We start from the raw sequence: 19,649 nt of genomic DNA, 5'->3' as shown, positions 1-19,649 counted from the left end.
AGATCAGATATCAGATCAGATGAATGTGTAATATGACACATTTGCTTTGAACTATTTTTATGGTAATATCAGTTTAATTATTTTGATGGTACCCTTTAGACAGCTGTTGATAGGTAACTCTGCAACTACTTGTTGACTAGTAGTCATTAGAGTATGACTGCTACTGTAAATATATGCTAACACTTTATTTTGATGGTCAACCACCAGATAAACTGACTATACTGTTTATTCTATCATACTAGATTCTACCGTTCTTGAGCATACTTATACTCTAATGAGAGTTAGTTGGCATGTAGTTGCAAAGTTGCTTATAGTTGATTGATTAAGGGGACCATGAAAATAAAATGTAACCATTTAAATATAGATTTTTTTTTTTCAGTTAGAGTATTAATCTCACATCAATTAATTGACATTAGCTACACAGGAAACATTCAAATAACCCTCAACATCTAACATTTCACGAGCTGTAGTAAGATACATGTACTGTGCAGATCTTAAACAATGTGAAGATATGATACAGTCCATTATACTGTAAATGAAGTAGATTTAATATGGTTTTCATTGTGTGTTATAAATAATCATACTCATAATCAATACGTAAGTATTATGATGTATTTTAATTGTTGTTAAGATTATTCATGAGTTGATATAAAATATTATAAGGCTTTTTATAATGCATTATGCATTCAATATAATACCTTAAGAATACACATATAATTTATTATAAACACGGGATTCATAGAAAGTGTTACCACTGATTCATCCAAACAATAGTGTTATTGCAAAAGTGTTTGATGTTTGTTTGCTTGTTTATTGTTTGTTTTTTTAGAGCATGACAGTCATTTCTCTTTTGTGTTTTAAAGAAACATGAAGGTGATTAAATAATTAAAGAAATGTAAATTTTGGGTGAAGTGCATATACATTACCAATCATGTAGTCCAACATCTTCTGCACCTCTGTCAAGTCTTTAAGTTTAAAGAAATACTTTTCTTGGTCCCTTTGTGACACTAAGCCATTTATGTCTTCTTGATTCACGTCATCTCCAACTCCAAATAAATAAAGATCTGGCAAAAAAGAAAGGATGCATCCATACCAATATTATATCAATGATAAAAACTAAACAAATATTTTATATATTTATATATATTTTGCTGTCCCTGATGATACTGCTTGTGAATGAAATACACTTAAAAAACACTTTCAGTTCAAACATTTTGATTTTAAATATAATTATGATTAATAAATTTAATGTTCACCAAGATTCTTCTCTCTGTCTGGATGATTTTTAGTTACAAGATGTTTGATCTGTTCCACTTTAGGTCTGGGATTCCCCCCCATGTTTGCCTGACCTATAAAGTAAAATGAAATTAAAGTGAATATTTGCTTCATTTTGAAAACTTGATCTCAAAATTGATTCAAATTTGTAATACTGTGCTTTGAGTATTTTATTAACATATTAATTTATTTGTTCAGACAAAGAACTTAGGTGCGAAATATTTTATGACAGTTATATATGCATATACTGAATTGTATGTAAATACTGAAAAATTCAATACCATCGGTGAACATTATGACGATGTGTTGGGTCTCTCTGAAGGCTATCGCATTGATGAGCTCCTCTAGTTTCATGCTCTCTAAAATGGCTGAATAGACTTTGGCGATATTGGTACCTGTTATTTCACCTACACCTGTTTTTTTCACACCAGAATATTACAGTCAGCAGGTTAATGAGAAGCACTTTCTGATTGAAACAACTGATTAAATCTAAATTTAAATGAATCAAAATCTGAAAATAAAATGGGAATAAAAAAAATAATGTAATATATATATATATATATATATATATATATATATATATATATATATATATATAAAATGTTCACATTGGACAGCAATAAATAAACTAATTTTTCCTCAGTTTAGATTTAAAGTACTATTTTTGCATAGTACATTACTCTGTTATAAAAATCTCTAAAAAAATCTAATTATATCTATTTATACAATAAGACTCAAAAAGAGAAATTCAAAGAGAATACTTACGCTCATAATTAAAGTCGTCATGCTCTTTAAAAATATTCATTAGGTTTCTTGCATCTTCATTAGTTTTGAAGTCCCTCATAGAGATTATCCGAGTAACATCTGTAGCAAATATCAGGATCTCATAGTTTGGGGAGACCGAGTAATAACTAATCTTTTGGGGAAAGAGCATTGAGAATTCAAAGATGGTTGAGACATATGTCTGTTTTCTGATCAAAATGCTGGATTTCAGTGCAGTTCATGTTTCCATAATGTGAAACAGGATTTTCAGATGCAGCAAGTTTGCAGTGCACTCTGAGAGACTATAACCTCCTGAAACACACTAATGCTCAGATTGGAGGATTCTGACAATATAAGTCTAAGTTAGGTTCATTTTTCATAGCATCTCAGTGGCACAATGTCTTTTTTTAGAAAAGGATGCACAACCTACATCAGCCTAAACACAATGCTTAAAAAAGCGGTCTTACAACTTTACTACAGCAACCTCTGGGGGTCGTGTGTTTCCACAAATTATTTGACAATTGACATACCTTGTCTATAAGCATTTTAATGGTGCTTTTTGCATTTTCGAAATCCTTCTTATCTATTCTTTCAGATGCATCCACAGCGATGTAAATATCAAGTTTTCCACCCTGACACATAGTTTTTTTCTTCCCCTGCTGACCTGAAGAAAGAAGGAACACAACATTAATGTTTAAATTACTGATGTGATTTTTGTCTCTACTTTTGAGCATGTCAATTATTAATAAATATTTTAAAAGGTGTGTGTATGATTATGCTCTAAGTCACACAAAGGTACCTTCTTTAAACTGTTGAGTAACTGCTAGATTTGACTTAAGAGAACTGCTGAAAGCTTCTGATGCTTCCTCTGGGGTGTCGTATGTGTAATCAGCTGTACAGTATTAACACAACAACAACATTATAGGTGCATTGTCCAGAAAAGCCATTCATTAGCTAAATCTTACAACAACTTATTTTTGTGAAAACATGTACTGCAAAGCACATGATTTTGGATGCAACTTTTAGAAGACTTACCGTAACATTGTGGCTCTGTTCCTGACCACTGGCCTCCATCAAGACACACTCGCACTTTAGAGCCAATCAAGGTCAATGGACTCTGACAGCGGTACGTGACTTTGTCGTCTATGTTAAACATGTTCCCTGTTCGACTGCTACCAGGGGGAACACCAGGATCAGGACAGTGATCAGCTGTAAGACAGTAATAAACAGACAAATGGAAGTGGAGAAATGTGGACCTACGTTTGAAAAGCCCTGTTTTAGTCAGATGCAGGGAGAGAAATTTCTGCTAAAACCCTGATGAACTCAAGTGTCATCAGATAAAAACAGAAGTACAAAGTAGTATATTTTTAAGATGAACCCAAGGACTCTGTTATATGAATTTTACTTTAAGAGATTTATTTTAAATCAGACTAGCACATGGAAAATTCTGTGTGCTTACATTTAAAAATTGATAGCGACTACTCACAGTCACGTCCACAAATTGGTGTGCTTCCACTCCACTTCCCATTAGGCTTGCAAACACGTTCTGCTGAGCCACGGAATGTATAATCAGAATGACATGAGTAGGTGGTTGTGTCATTTACATAGTACTTGTCTTTATATGGAATCACCTCTCCATTCTCGAAAACACGGGGACTGGGACATGTGATCTCTAGGATAAATGCATAGATAAATGCATACAGTAGAAAAGTATAATAAAAAGAAATAAGTTCAGCATTTATTCATGATATAATGACACAAATAATGCCTTGTTTCTTACTTTTGCACTCTGGGGTTTTTCTGGTTTTGATCTTTGAGGTCCAACGTCCATCTTGACACAGACGTGACTGAACCGACGGGTAATATCCATCCGGACAGATGTATTTTAGAAGACTCCCTTCTGAATAGCCTTTAGAAAGAACAAAGTTCCCTCCAGTAATGTTTAGATTCTCTTTGGGACATGAACTATCTCGTTTGCACATGCAGGATGGAGCACCTGTAGCAGAAACAGACAGATTATTGGAGGAAGCCACGAAAAATATGACGGAAGTAACTTTTGTCAGTTGTTGCTGTTTTATTTCCAAAATATTTTATCTGTATATGTCAGAATAAATTCATAATAAGCAAAAAGACCTACCTGCAATAAGAGGACATATCATTGCAAGTATTAACCATTTCAACTGCTGCTTACACTCCATGCTGTTTATTCCAAGTTGAGCTGAGATTAAGAAGCAAATACAGAAGCAAATGGACGGGGCATTTTTATAGTCAGCAGGAGGATTATATTTACATTCAGTGGTCAATGTTTAACTTCAAGTCAAATAAAGAAAATCCATTTCCCGGCACACAACAAAATAATTACCATTAGCCACATATCATTATATATTTAATAATCAGAAAATAGGTAATTATGTTCATCTTGAATTGTCATGGATTCTATTTGCATTTTTACATCAAAATATACAGTAGATGCAGGAATCCCAGATTTGTTAGGAGAATACAGAGATAATATTTTTAAGGGTTAAAGACCACAATAGTTTGATCTTTGCTCCAGACAGAAACTCAAACTTTTGGGGTCATTTGAGAACTATTTCATCAAAATATCAGGACGTTCATCCTAATTTTTAAAATTGTTTTCCTTACACATTAACACCAGCTTATTGGATGAATATGTATCCTATCAAGCACCGAAGGGCATGTTTGCTACAGGGGAAGAGAAAATACTAATCTAAAGCACTGTTGTCATTTAGGCCTACTGAATGACAAACTGATGCAAAATGGTAATTGTTTTAGATTAACAATAATTTACCATGCTTTTAATTTCCTATAAGGTATTTGATTGGCTTAGAATGATAAAAATTGTTTCAATCTTTCCAATTACAGTGATTGCTGTCCTATTTAAGTGGCGGTTTGAATGTTGGTTTTAATGTATCAAACATGGAATCAAAACCAAGAAGGGCGAGAAAGCCAAACTGGACAGAGGAACAGTGTTTACTGTTAGCCCAGTTAGTGGATGAACACAAGGCCATTCTTAAAGGAAGATTCGGGCCGAGTGTCACAGCAAGGGACAAGAAGCAGACATGGGAGCATAGAGCACAAATTATTAACGGTTCATTCCCCCTGCTTGTGCTCACCTATAAGCCTGCTATATTCATAAATGCAGTTTTTTGAGCCTGCAAGGTGGGAATGTCCAGTGGAAACTAAATGAACTGCTACACAATAAGATGTTCTGAAAGTGCTGTAATTGTTTGTGTGATCACTCTGCTTACAGAAGGTTGTGACAGAACCAAATCATCACTATTGCATTGTTGCATTTTCCCCAGTTGCCAAATATCGTAATGTAGTGATTACTTTAATTTCTGGCGCTATGGCATTTCTGCGCTGTGTCGGAGATGTTAGCACATCTCTAATAAGATCAGTCACAAACATGATCCCTGCACGATCTAATCTATAGTGTCTTATTAACTCACTGTCATCCATTGTCTGCAAAACATTTCTTCTGCCTCTTCATCTTTCTGCCATTTTCTCCTCTGCTAAAGAAGCTCTTAAGCCTCTTAAAAGTCCTCATCTGTGCTCCTAACAAGTTTGACCTTAAGATCTCTTTTAAGGGTTAAGATGCTTTCTGAATTACTTTTTTCTTTACTAGGATTTTTTCTTTAATTTTAAGAGTAAACGCCCACATTTCTAAGAATTTTCTTTGAATTTTGTCACTAGGAGCTACTTTTTTTTTTTAACTTTATTCCTCAAGATTCCTAGCGCTTAAAAGGGCTCCTAAGGCGAGATCTTCTAAGAGCAGGGAAGAGGACTTTTAGTGGCTTAGGAGTTCCCCTAAGCAGCTGCACAAAATGGCCAACAGAGGAGGCAGGAGATATGTCCTGCAAACACTGGATGACAGGGAATTATTGAGACGCTACAGATTGGATCGTGCAGGAATCATGTTTGTGGTGGATCTCCTTGGAGATGCAATTACTTCACCAACTCGACGCCACAACGCTATTACACCGGAGAAGAAAGTAATCACAACCCTGAGGTATTTGGCAACAGGGAAAATGCAACAATGCAGTGATGACTTGGGTCTGTCCCAATCCTCCGTCAGCAGAGTCATCACCCAAACACTGACAGCTTTGTGACAACCTAATATTGTGACACAATTTGTTTCATTCCCGCTGGATGCCCGCACTTTACACACACATAAAAGGGCATTTATGGACATTGCAGGATTCCCTGGCATTGTGGGTGTAATTGATGGAACACATTTGAGAATAATTGCGCCATCAGAGGACGAGGCTGTCTTTGTTAACAGGAAGAATTTCCACAACATCAATGTGCAAATAGTGTTCAATGCGGCCTGTAAGATTTTGGACATTGTGGCTAAATGGCCAGGCTCCACACATGATGCGAGAATGCTCTCCGAGAGTGGCATCAGACAGCTTTTTGAGAGACGCTATGTGCCAGCTAATTGCCACTTGTTAGGGGACAGTGGCTACCCATGCAAACCATGGCTCCTTACACCTTACCTCCAGCCACGCCAAGGGCACCAACTAAACTATAACAGGTAAGCCAAACAATACAAAAATCATGGAAATGAAATGCAAGCAATATGTTAGAGTATCCAAGTAGTGCAATATTTCCATCAAATAATTAAAGGTCTGTATTCTATTGTAGGGCCCACAAGACAACAAGAGCGGTGGTGGAGCGTGGCATAGACCAGCTTAAGAGGCGCTTTCATGTTCTCCACGGAGAGGTACGGCTGAGGCCTGAAAAAGTCAGCAAAGTCATCATAGCCTGTGCAATATTACACAATATTTGCAAGGTTAGACAGATTGCAGAACCTCTGGAGGATGGCGATGAGGATGAGGATGAAGACAACAATGAGGATGGTGGTGAAGAAGATATTCACATTCCACAGGGGAACCTAGCCCAGAGTGGACTGCCTTACAGGGCAAACTTCACAAATTTACATTTCAGGCAAGCTGTAGCCCCATGTCATTTGAGAACTTGTGATGGTATTAAGAACTACCACAGTTTTACTGCACATCACCTGCAATTGTTAAATGCAATACACAGAACACAATCTGTAAATGGTTTATTTTTTAGGTGTTCAATTTTAAGGCGCTAGTACTCCTCCTGAAGGGAAAGGACTTTTTTTGTTGTTCAAACACATCAATTGTGAGTTGCAATCTTCTCTCCTGCAGGGATGCTGACGGAGCAGGAGCTTCGGATGGGAATGGTGTTTGTTCCGCCGGGCTATCCTGAGTAGCAGCTGCAGATGGTTCAGGCGGCAATCTTCTCGGCAAACTTGATGGGCCCGGTTCTTGTGATGGCTCCATGCTACAGAAATACATAGGCCTAGTTTAATTATTGTTTTGATTAAATTAATTTAATACAATGAGCATGGATAACACATGAAATGGCTTCTGCAATGAATAAACACTGTTGATATGAATAACCCTGTGTCCAACCTTTGCTGCATTTCAAGGGCCTGCATCATTGACCTGTCAATGCCTGTTGACAGCCCGGTGACACTGACCTCAGAGTGTCCCAGGAATTGAAAGACAGTGTCGGCCACCTGGGACAGCCGCTTTGCAGGTGGTCCACCCCCTAGAAAGAAACAGTCAATGAACACAGTACTTAGGCATGTAAATTAACTTTGCCAGCAGGAGCAAGTTGCCAGATTATGTGGTAGGCTATAGTATTTTGCTCACCTGTGAGTGAGGATTCCCGCTTGTGTGCTGCAATCTCATCTTTTGCCTTGGACTGCAGCACATACCACCTTTTCTCACAATCGTCACCTGTCCGCACCACCAGTGGAAAAGAGGCATTGATTGTTTGGGATATTGTGTCCCCGGCGCGCCTCTTGCCTTGGCTAGTGACAGTTGGGCCAAATTTTCCTCGTAACATACCTTTATGTTCGTTCACCAACTGGGCCAGCAACAAACCTTGCTCCTCAGTCCAGTTCGTCTTGCGATTCCTTTTTTTCTCCATTTTCTGTGTTTGTAGGATATTTGTTAACAAGCCTTCATAAATAGACCAGCCAGCAATCACAGACATTGATATAAGCTGAGCCGTGTTACCCTCGTTAAGACCACACTGAGTTGTAACTTTGTAATTTCTACTTCATTAAGGACAGCCCCTTGAGATAGGCCATCTTATTTTCAATGTGGTCCATATGGGAGTGAAAGTACAAAATATGCCAGCTAGGATATTAATATGAGCAAATAAGACACAAATCATTATTTGAACAGGGTGTAATGAGCTTAAGTTTTCACATATTTTAGATTCTAATGTTAAGCTATAACCCCTACAGCTTAATATTCATTTTCCAGATATTTTCTTGAATGTGAAATATTATTTACAATTACAGTCTGCATAAGATTAGAGTGTATAATTATGTTTATTGATTTAAGGGTACATCATTTGCTCATTATCACCAAAAGTTAATTTTCATCAAACTTGTAGGATCAACCAATCACGGCTTTTGAAATGATGACTCATACCTAGCAACGGGGTCAACCACACCTCCTCACTAAGATAGGATTTTCCATCCATTCCTTGCTCAGAGTTCACTGAAAATGTTCTGGAATCACTTCTAAGCTAAAACTCCTGGCAAGGAATTTTTAGGTTAAGTTAGGAGCTCTCTGAGAGGATTCTCAGAATCTTTAGGGATACGGGCCCTGGCCTTTTGAGGCATTTATAACTGTGTTGCAGATCATTAGCTGCATTTAGAAATGTGTGAAACATAACAGCTTGCCTTTTCAGAAATTTTGTTTTTCATGTTTCCTGAGTCTTGTGATGTTTCACTCCATTAATCTATGTTTCACAGTAAGCTACCTTTTAAAGTAAGTGAATATTGACAATATCTGCAATATTAAAATTAGCACCATTGTGCTTTTAAAAGTGTTGACTTGTTTGCTGTCACACTGTCCATTTTTCCAGATATTCCTATAAATACAAAACTTTCTGGCTTATTTGAAGGCGAGTCTGCACAATATGTTTAGTTCTTGCATTATGCTTTTCAAAGCCCTGAAATTTATATCATTTTCCATCTTAAAGATAACATCTTCGTACCTTTGTCTTCATTCATTGTCTTCATTCTGACAAAGTGTATTGGCAGAAGTCTCTCTTCTCGTCTTTAGTGAGTGAGTTTCGTCGGAGCGTAAATGCAATGCCTAACTATGGAAATTAGTGTTGATCTAACATACATCTTTGTTCTTTTCCCAAACTCCCAACTTTCGATGAAGAGTCATTTATTTCCCAGAAATGTAGATACTGTAAACTTTTCTTTTAACTTTGTTTGTGTCTTTATTTGAACACTTATATTTCCATGGGGTATTATCTTTTTTAAAGTCTTTTACCTTTACCATGTTTAATGATTTTTTGCCATTTAATTTTTTTTTTCTTTTTTTTTTTTTTTACATCAAATTACATCATATGTATTTTTTCATATTTGGGGTGCTTTTATATTTTTAGTTCTTTTTATTGGTATGATTTGGGCATTGGGTTCAACAGATTCTAACGGCTGGTTAATAGCCTTCTGAACAGCTGTATCTTACAATACTCCCAACTTTTGAGAAAGCAAAACTCTCCCCACTAATTCTGAGATTCTCATCAGGGCATGAAATAGAGAGTTGTGCACCTAGAAGAAATATCAGAGGGCTAGATGAAAAAATGGTGTTGCAAGAGTGCACTGTAAAGAATACAAAATGTTCTAACGTAAACTCCAAAATAGAACTAGGGTTATAGAACAATGCCATAGAACACTGATCCTCAAATCTGGCTTGCATGTTCCACTTTCCTGCAGAGTTTAGCTCTAACCCTAATCAAACACACCTGAGTTTGCTAATCAGTGTCTTCGGGGTCATTAGAAAATCACAGGAAGGTTTGTTTGATTAGGGTTGGAGCTAAACTCGACCAGAAATTGGATCTCGTGAGCCAGATTTGAGGATCACTATCATAGAAGAACCATTTTGGGTTTCCAAAAGTAGGCCACATATTTCTAGAGCAAGGTAATCAAGAGGAAGTGACTATGAACTTGCTTAAATCTGTCAAATACTTTGTCATGGTAAAACTTGATTTTCTTAATGCATGGATTCTTAAAATTATTAATCTTAAAATGATCTTAGAACTGATTCTGAGAAATTATTTATTTTTCCTTAAACTACAGAAGCAGGATAGCCCAATGGGTGTTGGCTCAGATTTAGTAGCGTGCTGAATGGAAATTGCAATCATAAGCCAATAGGTCAACTTAAACGTGTTGCGAGGCATGGATTAATGCACAGTCTTGCCTAGGCTGCAGCCTAGAGGCCCCACGTGTGTAGGGGCCTCGGATTGGAAGGGCTTTTTTTTTTTTTTTAATCACGAACAAAAAAGACCCTCATTGGCCCATAATTAACATCAAAGGAGGATTTGTTGCGTAGCGTCTAATAAAATGAATGTCTTGTATTGTAGAATGCACACCATGGTAGTTGCAAGGTCATTTGTAGTGGGGCAATAGCTAAAATGAGTACTCAGCCTCCCTAAAAATTATGCGATCAGCTCCATAAAATGTACATGAATTTGTGATCACCTCAGTCCCCTTTAAATTACATATGAAAACACCGGCAGCCCTAGGCTCATCCCCGTCTTTCAGCATGTTCTTAATTGAGTAGACCTTGGCGGCGCAGAGCAAGAAACAGAGGACAAGGTGCGTGTTTATAGATAGATTGTTAACAATATCTGCAACTGTGCTGTTTTTTGTCATAAATAAAGTTTACAAAATACCATGGGGGAGCAATCGTTTCCACATCTTCTGTGAAGTTTTTACATTTTAAAAATGTAATTTTAAATATAATAAATATTGCATGTGCATTACAGTGCATGTGCAAAGAGGTTTGCGTACTCGAGCTAAAGAAAGGGGCTGTACAAGAAAAGCAAACAGTAAAATTTTGTGTTTGTAACTACAGTAAACCGGTGTGTATATGTGTGTTTATGTGTGTGATCATGAAGACTTGTATTTTGCTTATTCATTACTCAAATGTTATACCTATCTAAGCAATACAGTGTAATACTGCAATAAGTTTATTAAACTTATATATATATATATATTTAGTGTAAAATGTTCCCTAGCATGATATTCACATCTATGAAACCAACAAAGTAATATTACTAAGAAAATGCACATATTTCTTCATTGATCTAGTCACTTGATTCTGCTCTAAAATGCACCAGATTTATGCATTTTAATTGAAAATGAACTAAATTTTCTTATCCTGTGTGGAAATTGTGAATGTAGAGGAAAGACTGTAGGATTGTGTGTGTGCGTGTGTGTGTGTGTGTGTTTGTCAGTACACCTTACTATTTGTGTGTGGACCATAACTGTCCACTAAGCATAATGATTAAGGGGGGGCCTCACACAAAGAGCAGCCTAGGGGCCCCTGACCACCTTAATCCACCCCTGTGTGTTACAATAATCTTTACCCCAAATTTCCATGAAGTACTTCTCCTTGTGATTTTTTTTTTTTTGTATTTTATGTCTCAAAGAATCATTAAGTCATTGGAAATGATAAAAGAAAAATTTAAAGAGCATTTGAAATGTAATTCAGTACAGTGCAGGAGGATGAAGACGGTGTTTGACAGACATCGAAAATGACGAGGTAAAGGAATGGGAAAAAAGGAATGGGAAAAAAGGATAATAGAAATGGGCTTTAGGATGTTTGACTAAAGTTCGGACTCACTAAATTATGAAGCAACATTGCAGCATGATCTCCACTGTTACTAACACTTGTATTACATAATTCAACATTTAATAAGAGAGAACTGTCATAATTTGACTTAATATTATAAAATAAATATTAATATGCTTTATGCTTTATATAATTTTATACAGTCATATTGTTGCTGTTCCAGAAATAAACTGCAGTGTTTAATTCAGTTTGTTTTAAATTGTTACATTGAGATATAAACCGTATACCACCAAAATCATGATGAAACCTTTGTTGCAACCATAACAAAATAGTGGAAAATTTTAGCATTTACCAAATAAATAATAATAATAAAATGCTGTATCTGTTTCTAAATGTGTGACATTTATGTTATGAGTATGAAATTTAATGGGAACAGTACTTATTTTGTAATGAGTAACAGGTACTTGTGTAACAGGTCATGTTTTGTTCTCTTTTTTTACTCATACAAACCCATTCTATTTCATTTTTATTCCATTTTATCTTCTATAATTATATTTCACTGTAACTGCTTTGAAACATAGTTTATAGGAGCAGCAGACAAAGCAAGAAAATTGAGTTTCATAAAGACAATGTAAGTGCGCAGTTTTAAGATGGTCATAAATTATGTTTTCAACACCCTCACGTTTGCTCAGAAGAAAAGTGCACAGAATGACTTATGTACTTTGGGACATCAAGTCTAACAAGTGTGTTTGGAATTCATGTTAGCATGACAATGGTTCTTGTCTGATCAATGCCATAGCTGTCATTTTTTCATGTATGATAATCTTCATATTCTCTCAATTACGCTTCAGCCCTAATACAGCAGGTGTAGTGACTGTTATGTTTTTTTTGTTTTTTTTTTGCCATTATCATTCTTAAGACAGATGGAAACAAGTAGTGAAACTGCAACAATAATGAAACTCCCCTGCCTGCCAGTGATTGGATACACAGTACAGACTGTCCCACTCCAACATAGACATAAAGACAGAACACTGAATGAGTAAAACATGAAAGACTGTTGATAATAAATGTTTAAAAATTTTTAACAAAGACCAGCTATTTGACTTAAAATTGAATATATTCATCAGAAAATAAATCAGTGTTTTATCAGACTGCACTCACACAGGTTCAGTTTGCTAAAGCATTCACAAGAATGTAAGAGGTTGTCCTATGTGGTCATTTTCTAGGTGTACTTTAAGGAATGAGCGTATCTCCACACTGAAAAGATTTGAATGGTAATCTCTGGAGTCTGCATCCGAAGTGAAGCTCCTTTTTTCCTTGCAGACATCCTTCACTCCCCAGCTTACAACACCAACCTATCAAAGATTTTACAGACATCAAAATCATTCCTAGTTCCCAGCTTCTCTCAAATGAGTCTTTAATTTCACTCTGTAATATGTAACTCTGTTCTGTACATGAGATTTTACAGCCGCATCAAAACTGTTTACAAAGGAAACAGAAATCTCACCTGAATCACTCGACCTTTTTTATTCACATAAGTGGCCCCACCTAAATCACCTGTTACAAAATAACACAATACAAGAAACTATATAAGAGCTGTATAAATCAATTTTAGATCTCTAATGATTAAATTGTTATTAATAAATACAGTAGATAAGCACCAAATACAAGCTGCCATCTTGACGGCAAAAATCAAACATACCTTTGCAGGCAATATCATCTGTTTTTGGTTCAATACCACCGCTGCACAGAAAATTGTCTGTAACTACTTCTCTGGCATTTTCCACATTGATTCCTTTTGCTTTTTTTGCATCTTCAACACAAGCATCCCGCTAAAGAAAAAGTACACAAAGTGTTTTTAGCTTGTTGATGACTGAAATATGTTTCGTTTTTTTATCCATAAGAGATTCACATAATGTTTTCAGACGAATATTGCACCTACAGTATTTTATGTTGAATGTCAAAACAATAATTCAAGCACTAACAAATGGTTGTGTAGAAATTAATGATACTTTAAAGGCCCCATGAAGTCAAAGGTAAAGGTTTTTTTTTTTTTTTTGCTTTTATATTATTTATATGTTAATGTAATTCTAAATGTTCAAGAACATTTCACTTTCTAACACTATAAAGGAGCCCTGAAAAAAGAATGACAGTCTCTGCATTAATAAATCATCTTAAATTAAGCTTTTCAAACTACACAGATTGGAAAGATTAGAAATAAGAAAAATCATTACATATTTTCCAAGCTTGATTGTGATGCTTTTTATGTATTTTGGACTATTATCAGTATCCATATCAGACGTGAAAGCAGCTTCCACAAGCTCATTGTTCATTAGTATTTCCTCTGTAACAAATGCAAGGGGAAAAAAAAGTTTGACATTTTATGTTTGGTAAGTTTCATTGTATAAAATCTTTCACTTGTTTAAATTAAGTTATGTTTCATATTTCTGATATGGTTCTTATATGTATACAACATGTCTGACAGGGACTTTACCATGTTTTCTGCAAGTCCCTTCACTTTCTGAAAGTTTCAGAGCTCCATTGGTTTCTCTTGTGCATGGGATGCAGATTGGTCTGAAGAGAAATACACATGATATTATTTAATTAGTTTGTTTCTTCTTCTTCCTTTTTCATATTCTTACTAAAGTAACATCACTTGTTGAAGGTGTTTAATCTCCTCACCGTAGATTAAAATTGATCTCAACAGCTTTTTCCAGCAGTATAAGAGCTACATCAAATTCATAATATTCTTGTATTCCCTTATGCTGTTTTGCTGTTGGTCTATAATTAGGATGAATTGTGTAATTTTTCACTTTGACAACTGCAAAAGGAAATTAAACATCATAAGATTTACCTTGTGACACGTTTTATTTCAGTCTGGAAATATGAAAATATATCAGGACATACCCAGGTCTTTTTCCAGTTTAACTGTTATCTTATCAGGTGTGTCTCCCTCTTTGAAGCAGTGAGCCGCTGTCAAGATGTAACTTGAGGAAACTAATGAACCCATGCAATTGGAACCTTGAGGAGGACGCTACATGAAGAGCAGAGAAGTCTGATGCATGATTCAACTCTTTAGCCATAACATGCATATTTCCAGCCTGAAGTACTCCACTGAGTGGCTGGCCATTAAAGGCCTTAAAGATGAAAAACTAATGACATGGCCCCCTTCTTCACCTGACTTAAACCCTATTGAGAACTTTTGGGCCCTTCTTAAGCGGGAAATTTACAGTGAAGGTAAACAGCACACCACTCTGAACAGTGTCTGGGAGGCTGTGGTTGTTTCTGACCAGATCAAGAAACTGACTGACTCCGTGAATGGAAGGCTTCGGACTGTTATCGAAAAGAAGGGTGCTATATTGGTCACTAGGGTTTTCTTTTTTAAATTTCAGAAATGTTTATTTGTAAATTTTGAGATTGTTTATTATTCTCACTTTAACAGGTGAAAATAAACAAGTGAGATGGGAAAATCTGTTTTTTAGTTAGTCGCATAATAATTCTTCACATTAATAGTTGCCTAATAATGGTGTACATGTAGATATTCTCTTGAGAACACCAAAACTTCGCTTAAATGTTCAGGTTTGAGGGTTTGTTAACATTTTGGATTGACCAAGAGCACTGTAGTTGTACAATAACAAAATGAATCCTCAAAAATACAACTGGCCTAATAATTGTGCACACAGTGTATTTTACAAAGTGGCAAATAAGATTGTACAAATTAATACGATTTGTGCTAAATCATATGTATTTTATTGCACAATTCATATGAATTTGTACGAATGACCTACACCTAACCCTGCCCCTAAACATTCCCATCACTTGAGTCTAGACAAATCGTACAAAATCTTAGGAGTGAGGTCGTACGAATTCATACAAATAAGCCACCTTGTAAAATATGTAGGAATTGGTTGTGAAATAGCGTTGACCTTCTTGTGGGAGAAAATGTTTCCTTTAACTTCATTGAGTTCTATAATAAAGTGATAAAAATGTAATGCTCACTGCAATATTAATCTGTGCCAACCAGGGGAATGCACGGCGTTTATTTTCCAAGCCTTCCCACACAATCCCACACAATCCTACACTGGTGCTCTCGTCTGTGTAAGGAAGAAGGTATAAAGGGTTAATAATAATAACAACAGCAATTAACACTGAGTAAACTGTCAAGTATTATAATTAGAGGTCAGGAACTGTGTATAGATATTGTACCAATCATGTCGTCGAACATCTCCTGCACCTCTGTCAAGTCTCTAAGTTTAAAGAAATATTTTTCTTGGTCCCTTTGTGACACTAAGCCATTTATGTATTCTAGATACACATCATCTCCAAGTCCAAATACATAAAGATCTGGAAAGAGAGGATGCATCCATATCAATATGAAATCAATGATAAAGACTAAGCAAATATGTGTATTTTCCGCTGTTCCTGATGATGCTGCTGATTCATTAAGGACACATTTATGAAAAAACACTTGAAGTCCAAACATTTTTATTTAAAATATAATTTCATACTCACCAAGATTCTTCTCTCGCTTTGGATCATTTTTGGTGACAAAATGCTTGATCTGTTTCACTTTACGTTTGGGATCCCCGCCGATGTTTGCTTGACCTATGAAGTAAGATGAGATTAATTACAGTGAATATTTGCTTAAAGGTTGATCTCTATTCTAATTTGTAATAAACTGTATGTGTATTTTAGTATTATATTAATTTATTTGTTCTGATAAAGAACTTAAACTGATTAAGTTTAAGTATTGTATTGAAAAATTATTAAATTGTACTTAAATACTGAAAGTCAATACCATCAGTGAACATTATGACGATGTGTTGGGTCTCATTGAAGGTCGTTGCATTGATGAGCTCCTCTAGTTTCATGCTCTCTAAAATGGCTGTATAGACTTTGGCGATATTGGTACCTGTGTGTTCACCTAAACATGTTTTTTTTTCACATCAGAATATTACAGTCAGCAGAGAGACATTCTAACTGGAACAACTGACTGAATCCAAATTAAAATGATTCAAAATTGCAACCTGAATTGGAATTTAAAAAAAAGATTTGTTTTATTTTTACTATTATATCGGACAGCAATGAATAAATTTATTTCCCTCAAGTTAGTTCTCTGTAAAAATAATCTAAAATAAAAATCTAATTATATCCATGTATACAATAAGACTCATAAATAGGCATTCAAACAGAATACTTACCCTCATAACTAAAGTCGTCAAGCTCTTTAAAAATATTCATTAGGTTTCTTGCATCTTCATTAGTTTTGAAGTCCCTCATAGAGATTATCCGCGTTACATATGTAGCAAATATCAGGATCTCATAGTTTGGGGAAACCGGGTAATAACTAATCTTTTGGGGAAAGAGCATTGAGAATTCAATGAAAAATCTGTCTGTTATGTGATCAAAATACTGGATTTCAGAGCAGTTCATGTTTCCATAATGTAAAACAGGATTTAAAGATGCAGCAAGTTTGCAGTGCATTGTGGGAGACTATAACATTCTGAAATGCACTAATGCTCAGATTGGAGGATTCTGACAATGACAAGGAGGTTAAAAATCAGGTTCAGTCTTGAGATCATCTCAGTGTATCACAATAGCTATTCTTCATTTTCAAATATAGGCATTTATTTTATTACAGAACCTTTTAGGAATGGATGCATAACCTACATCAGTAGCCTAAAAACAATACTTAAATAAGTGGTCTTACAACTTCACTACGGCAACCTCTAACATTTTTTGACAATCGACATACCTTGTCCATAAGCATTTTAATGGTGGTTTTTGCTTTTTCAAAATCCTTCTCCTCTATGCTGCCAGATGCATCCACAGCGATGTAAATATCAAGTTTCCCCCCCTGATTCATAGTTATTTTCTTCCCCTGCTGATCTGAAGAAAGAAGGAACACAGCATTCATGATTAAATGTGCTAATGTGATTTTATCTCTTCTTTTGAGCCCAGCAATTATTAATGAACATTTTAAAAAGGTGTGTGTGGGATTATGCTTTAAGACACACAAAACTTACCTTCTTTGTCATACTGTTGAGTAACTGCTAGATTTGACTTAAGAGAACTGCTGAAAGCTTCTGATGCTTCCTCTGGGGTGTCGTACGTGAAATCAGCTGTACAGTATTAACACAACAACAACAACATTATTCAGAAAATCTCCTTCTAGGTAGCTATATTTTATGGCCAACAACTATTTTACAAAACACACAATTTTGAAAATGTGATGTAGCTATTAAAAGACACACCGTAACATTGTGGCTCTGTTCCTGACCACTGGCCTCCATCAAGACACACTCGCACTTTAGAACCAATCAAGGTCAATGGACTCTCACAGCGGTACGTGACTTTGTCGCCTATGTTAAACATGTTCCCTGTTCGACTGCTACCAGGGGGAACACCAGGATCAGGACAGTGATCAGCTGTGAGACAGTAATAAACAGACAAGTAAAAAAGTGAAAATCCATGGACGTTTTAAAACATTTTAGTGTAAATCAGACTTTATGGAAACTGCTGTGTGTTCACACATTTACAAAATAATAGTGATTACTTACAGTCACATTCACAAATTGGTGTGCTTCCACTCCACTTCCCATTAGGCTTGCAAACACGTTCCGCTGAGCCACGGAATGTACAATCAGAATGACATGAGTAGGTGGTTGTGTCATTTACATAGTACTTGTCTTTATATGGAGTCACCTCTCCATTCTCAAAAACCCAGGGATTTGGACATGTGATCTCTAGGATAAATGCATACAGTAGATGAGTATAATAAAAAGAAGTCCAGTAATTATTCATGATATAATGTCACAAATAATGCCTTGTTTCTAACTTTTGCACTCTGGGGTTTTTCTGCTTTTGATCTTTGAGGTCCAGTGTCCATCTTGACACAGACGTGACCTAACCGACGGGTAATATCCATCCGGACAGATGTATTTTAGAAGACTCCCATCTGAATAGCCTTTAGAAAGAACAAAGTTCCCTCCAGTAATGTTTAGATTCTCTTTGGGACATGAACTGTCTCGTTTGGGGATGGAGGATGAAGCACCTGTAACAGCAAGATCATTGGAGGAGGCTATGAATAATATGACAGAAGTAACTTTTGTCAGTTTTTGCAGTTTTATTTGCAATTAAAAAAGAAAACATTTGATACAACCTTGTGTCTCTGTATTTCAGAATACATTAATCTTAATAAGCAAAAAGACCTACCTGCAATAAGAGGACATATCATTGCAAGTATTAACCATTTCAACTGCTGCTTACACTCCATGCTGTTTATTCCAAGTTGAGCTGAGATTAAGAAGCAAATACAGAAGCAAATGGACGGGGCATTTTTATAGTCAGCAGGAGGATTATATTTACATTCAGTGGTCAATGTTTAACTTCAAGTCAAATAAAGAAAATCCATTTCCCAGCACACAACAAATTAATTACTATTAGCCAAATACCATTATATATTTAATAATCAGAAAATAGGTAATTATGTTCCTCTTGAATTGTCATGGATTCTTTTTGCATTTTTACATCAAAATATACAGTAAATGCAGGAATCCCAGATTTGTTAGGAGAATACAGAGATAATATTTTTAAGGGTTAAAGACCACAATAGTTTGATCTTTGCTCCAGACAGAAACTCAAACTCTTGGGGTCATTTGAGAACTATTTTATTACTATATCAGGACGTTCATCCTCCTTTTTAAAATTGCTTTGTGCAAAAGAAGTCCGGTACATTAGTAGACAATCTTTATGCAAATGATAAAAAGGATTTGTGAGACTTAAGCAGTACACACACAATTCTGTGTAAAAATGTTGTTTAGTGGGTAAAATATTATTAGGTTTCTATACAGAAACATGGTCTTTTGAGGCATTTATAACTGTGTTGCAGATCATTAGCTGCATTTAGAAATGTGTGAATAACAGCTTGCCTTTTCAGAACTTTTGTTT

The 19,649-nt window shown here is 35.6% G+C and overlaps 2 protein-coding genes across 2 annotated transcripts; both read right to left on the bottom strand.

Moving 5' to 3' along the window:
• Window positions 1-245: 245 nt before the first annotated feature.
• bfb (complement component bfb) lies at window positions 246-4,317 on the bottom strand. The gene is made up of 11 exons (XM_026233987.1): window positions 4,175-4,317; window positions 3,818-4,033; window positions 3,524-3,709; window positions 3,073-3,246; window positions 2,837-2,929; window positions 2,568-2,701; window positions 2,041-2,191; window positions 1,557-1,688; window positions 1,257-1,349; window positions 927-1,064; window positions 246-271 (listed from the first exon to the last, which is right to left on the bottom strand). The coding sequence occupies exons 1-11, from the start codon at window positions 4,233-4,235 to the stop codon at window positions 246-248; spliced, it is 1,404 nt and encodes a 467-aa protein (XP_026089772.1). The 5' UTR covers window positions 4,236-4,317.
• Window positions 4,318-12,625: 8,308 nt separating this feature from the next.
• Window positions 12,626-19,057, bottom strand: LOC113064160 (complement factor B-like). The gene is made up of 18 exons (XM_026234774.1): window positions 18,915-19,057; window positions 18,538-18,753; window positions 18,260-18,445; window positions 17,954-18,127; window positions 17,726-17,821; window positions 17,455-17,588; window positions 16,901-17,051; window positions 16,498-16,623; window positions 16,212-16,304; window positions 15,906-16,043; window positions 15,699-15,793; window positions 14,607-14,733; window positions 14,382-14,520; window positions 14,194-14,273; window positions 13,934-14,043; window positions 13,402-13,531; window positions 13,207-13,256; window positions 12,626-13,054 (listed from the first exon to the last, which is right to left on the bottom strand). Exons 1-18 carry the CDS (start codon window positions 18,973-18,975, stop codon window positions 12,884-12,886), a joined length of 2,277 nt encoding a protein of 758 aa, XP_026090559.1. The 5' UTR covers window positions 18,976-19,057; the 3' UTR covers window positions 12,626-12,883.
• Window positions 19,058-19,649: the final 592 nt, after the last annotated feature.

Source organism: Carassius auratus, chromosome 46, assembly GCF_003368295.1.
Source record: "Carassius auratus strain Wakin chromosome 46, ASM336829v1, whole genome shotgun sequence".
Taxonomy (NCBI): Eukaryota; Metazoa; Chordata; class Actinopteri; order Cypriniformes; family Cyprinidae; genus Carassius; species Carassius auratus.
The sequence above is the reverse complement of the archived record's forward strand: the minus strand, read 5'-3'. Positions and strand labels throughout refer to the sequence as shown.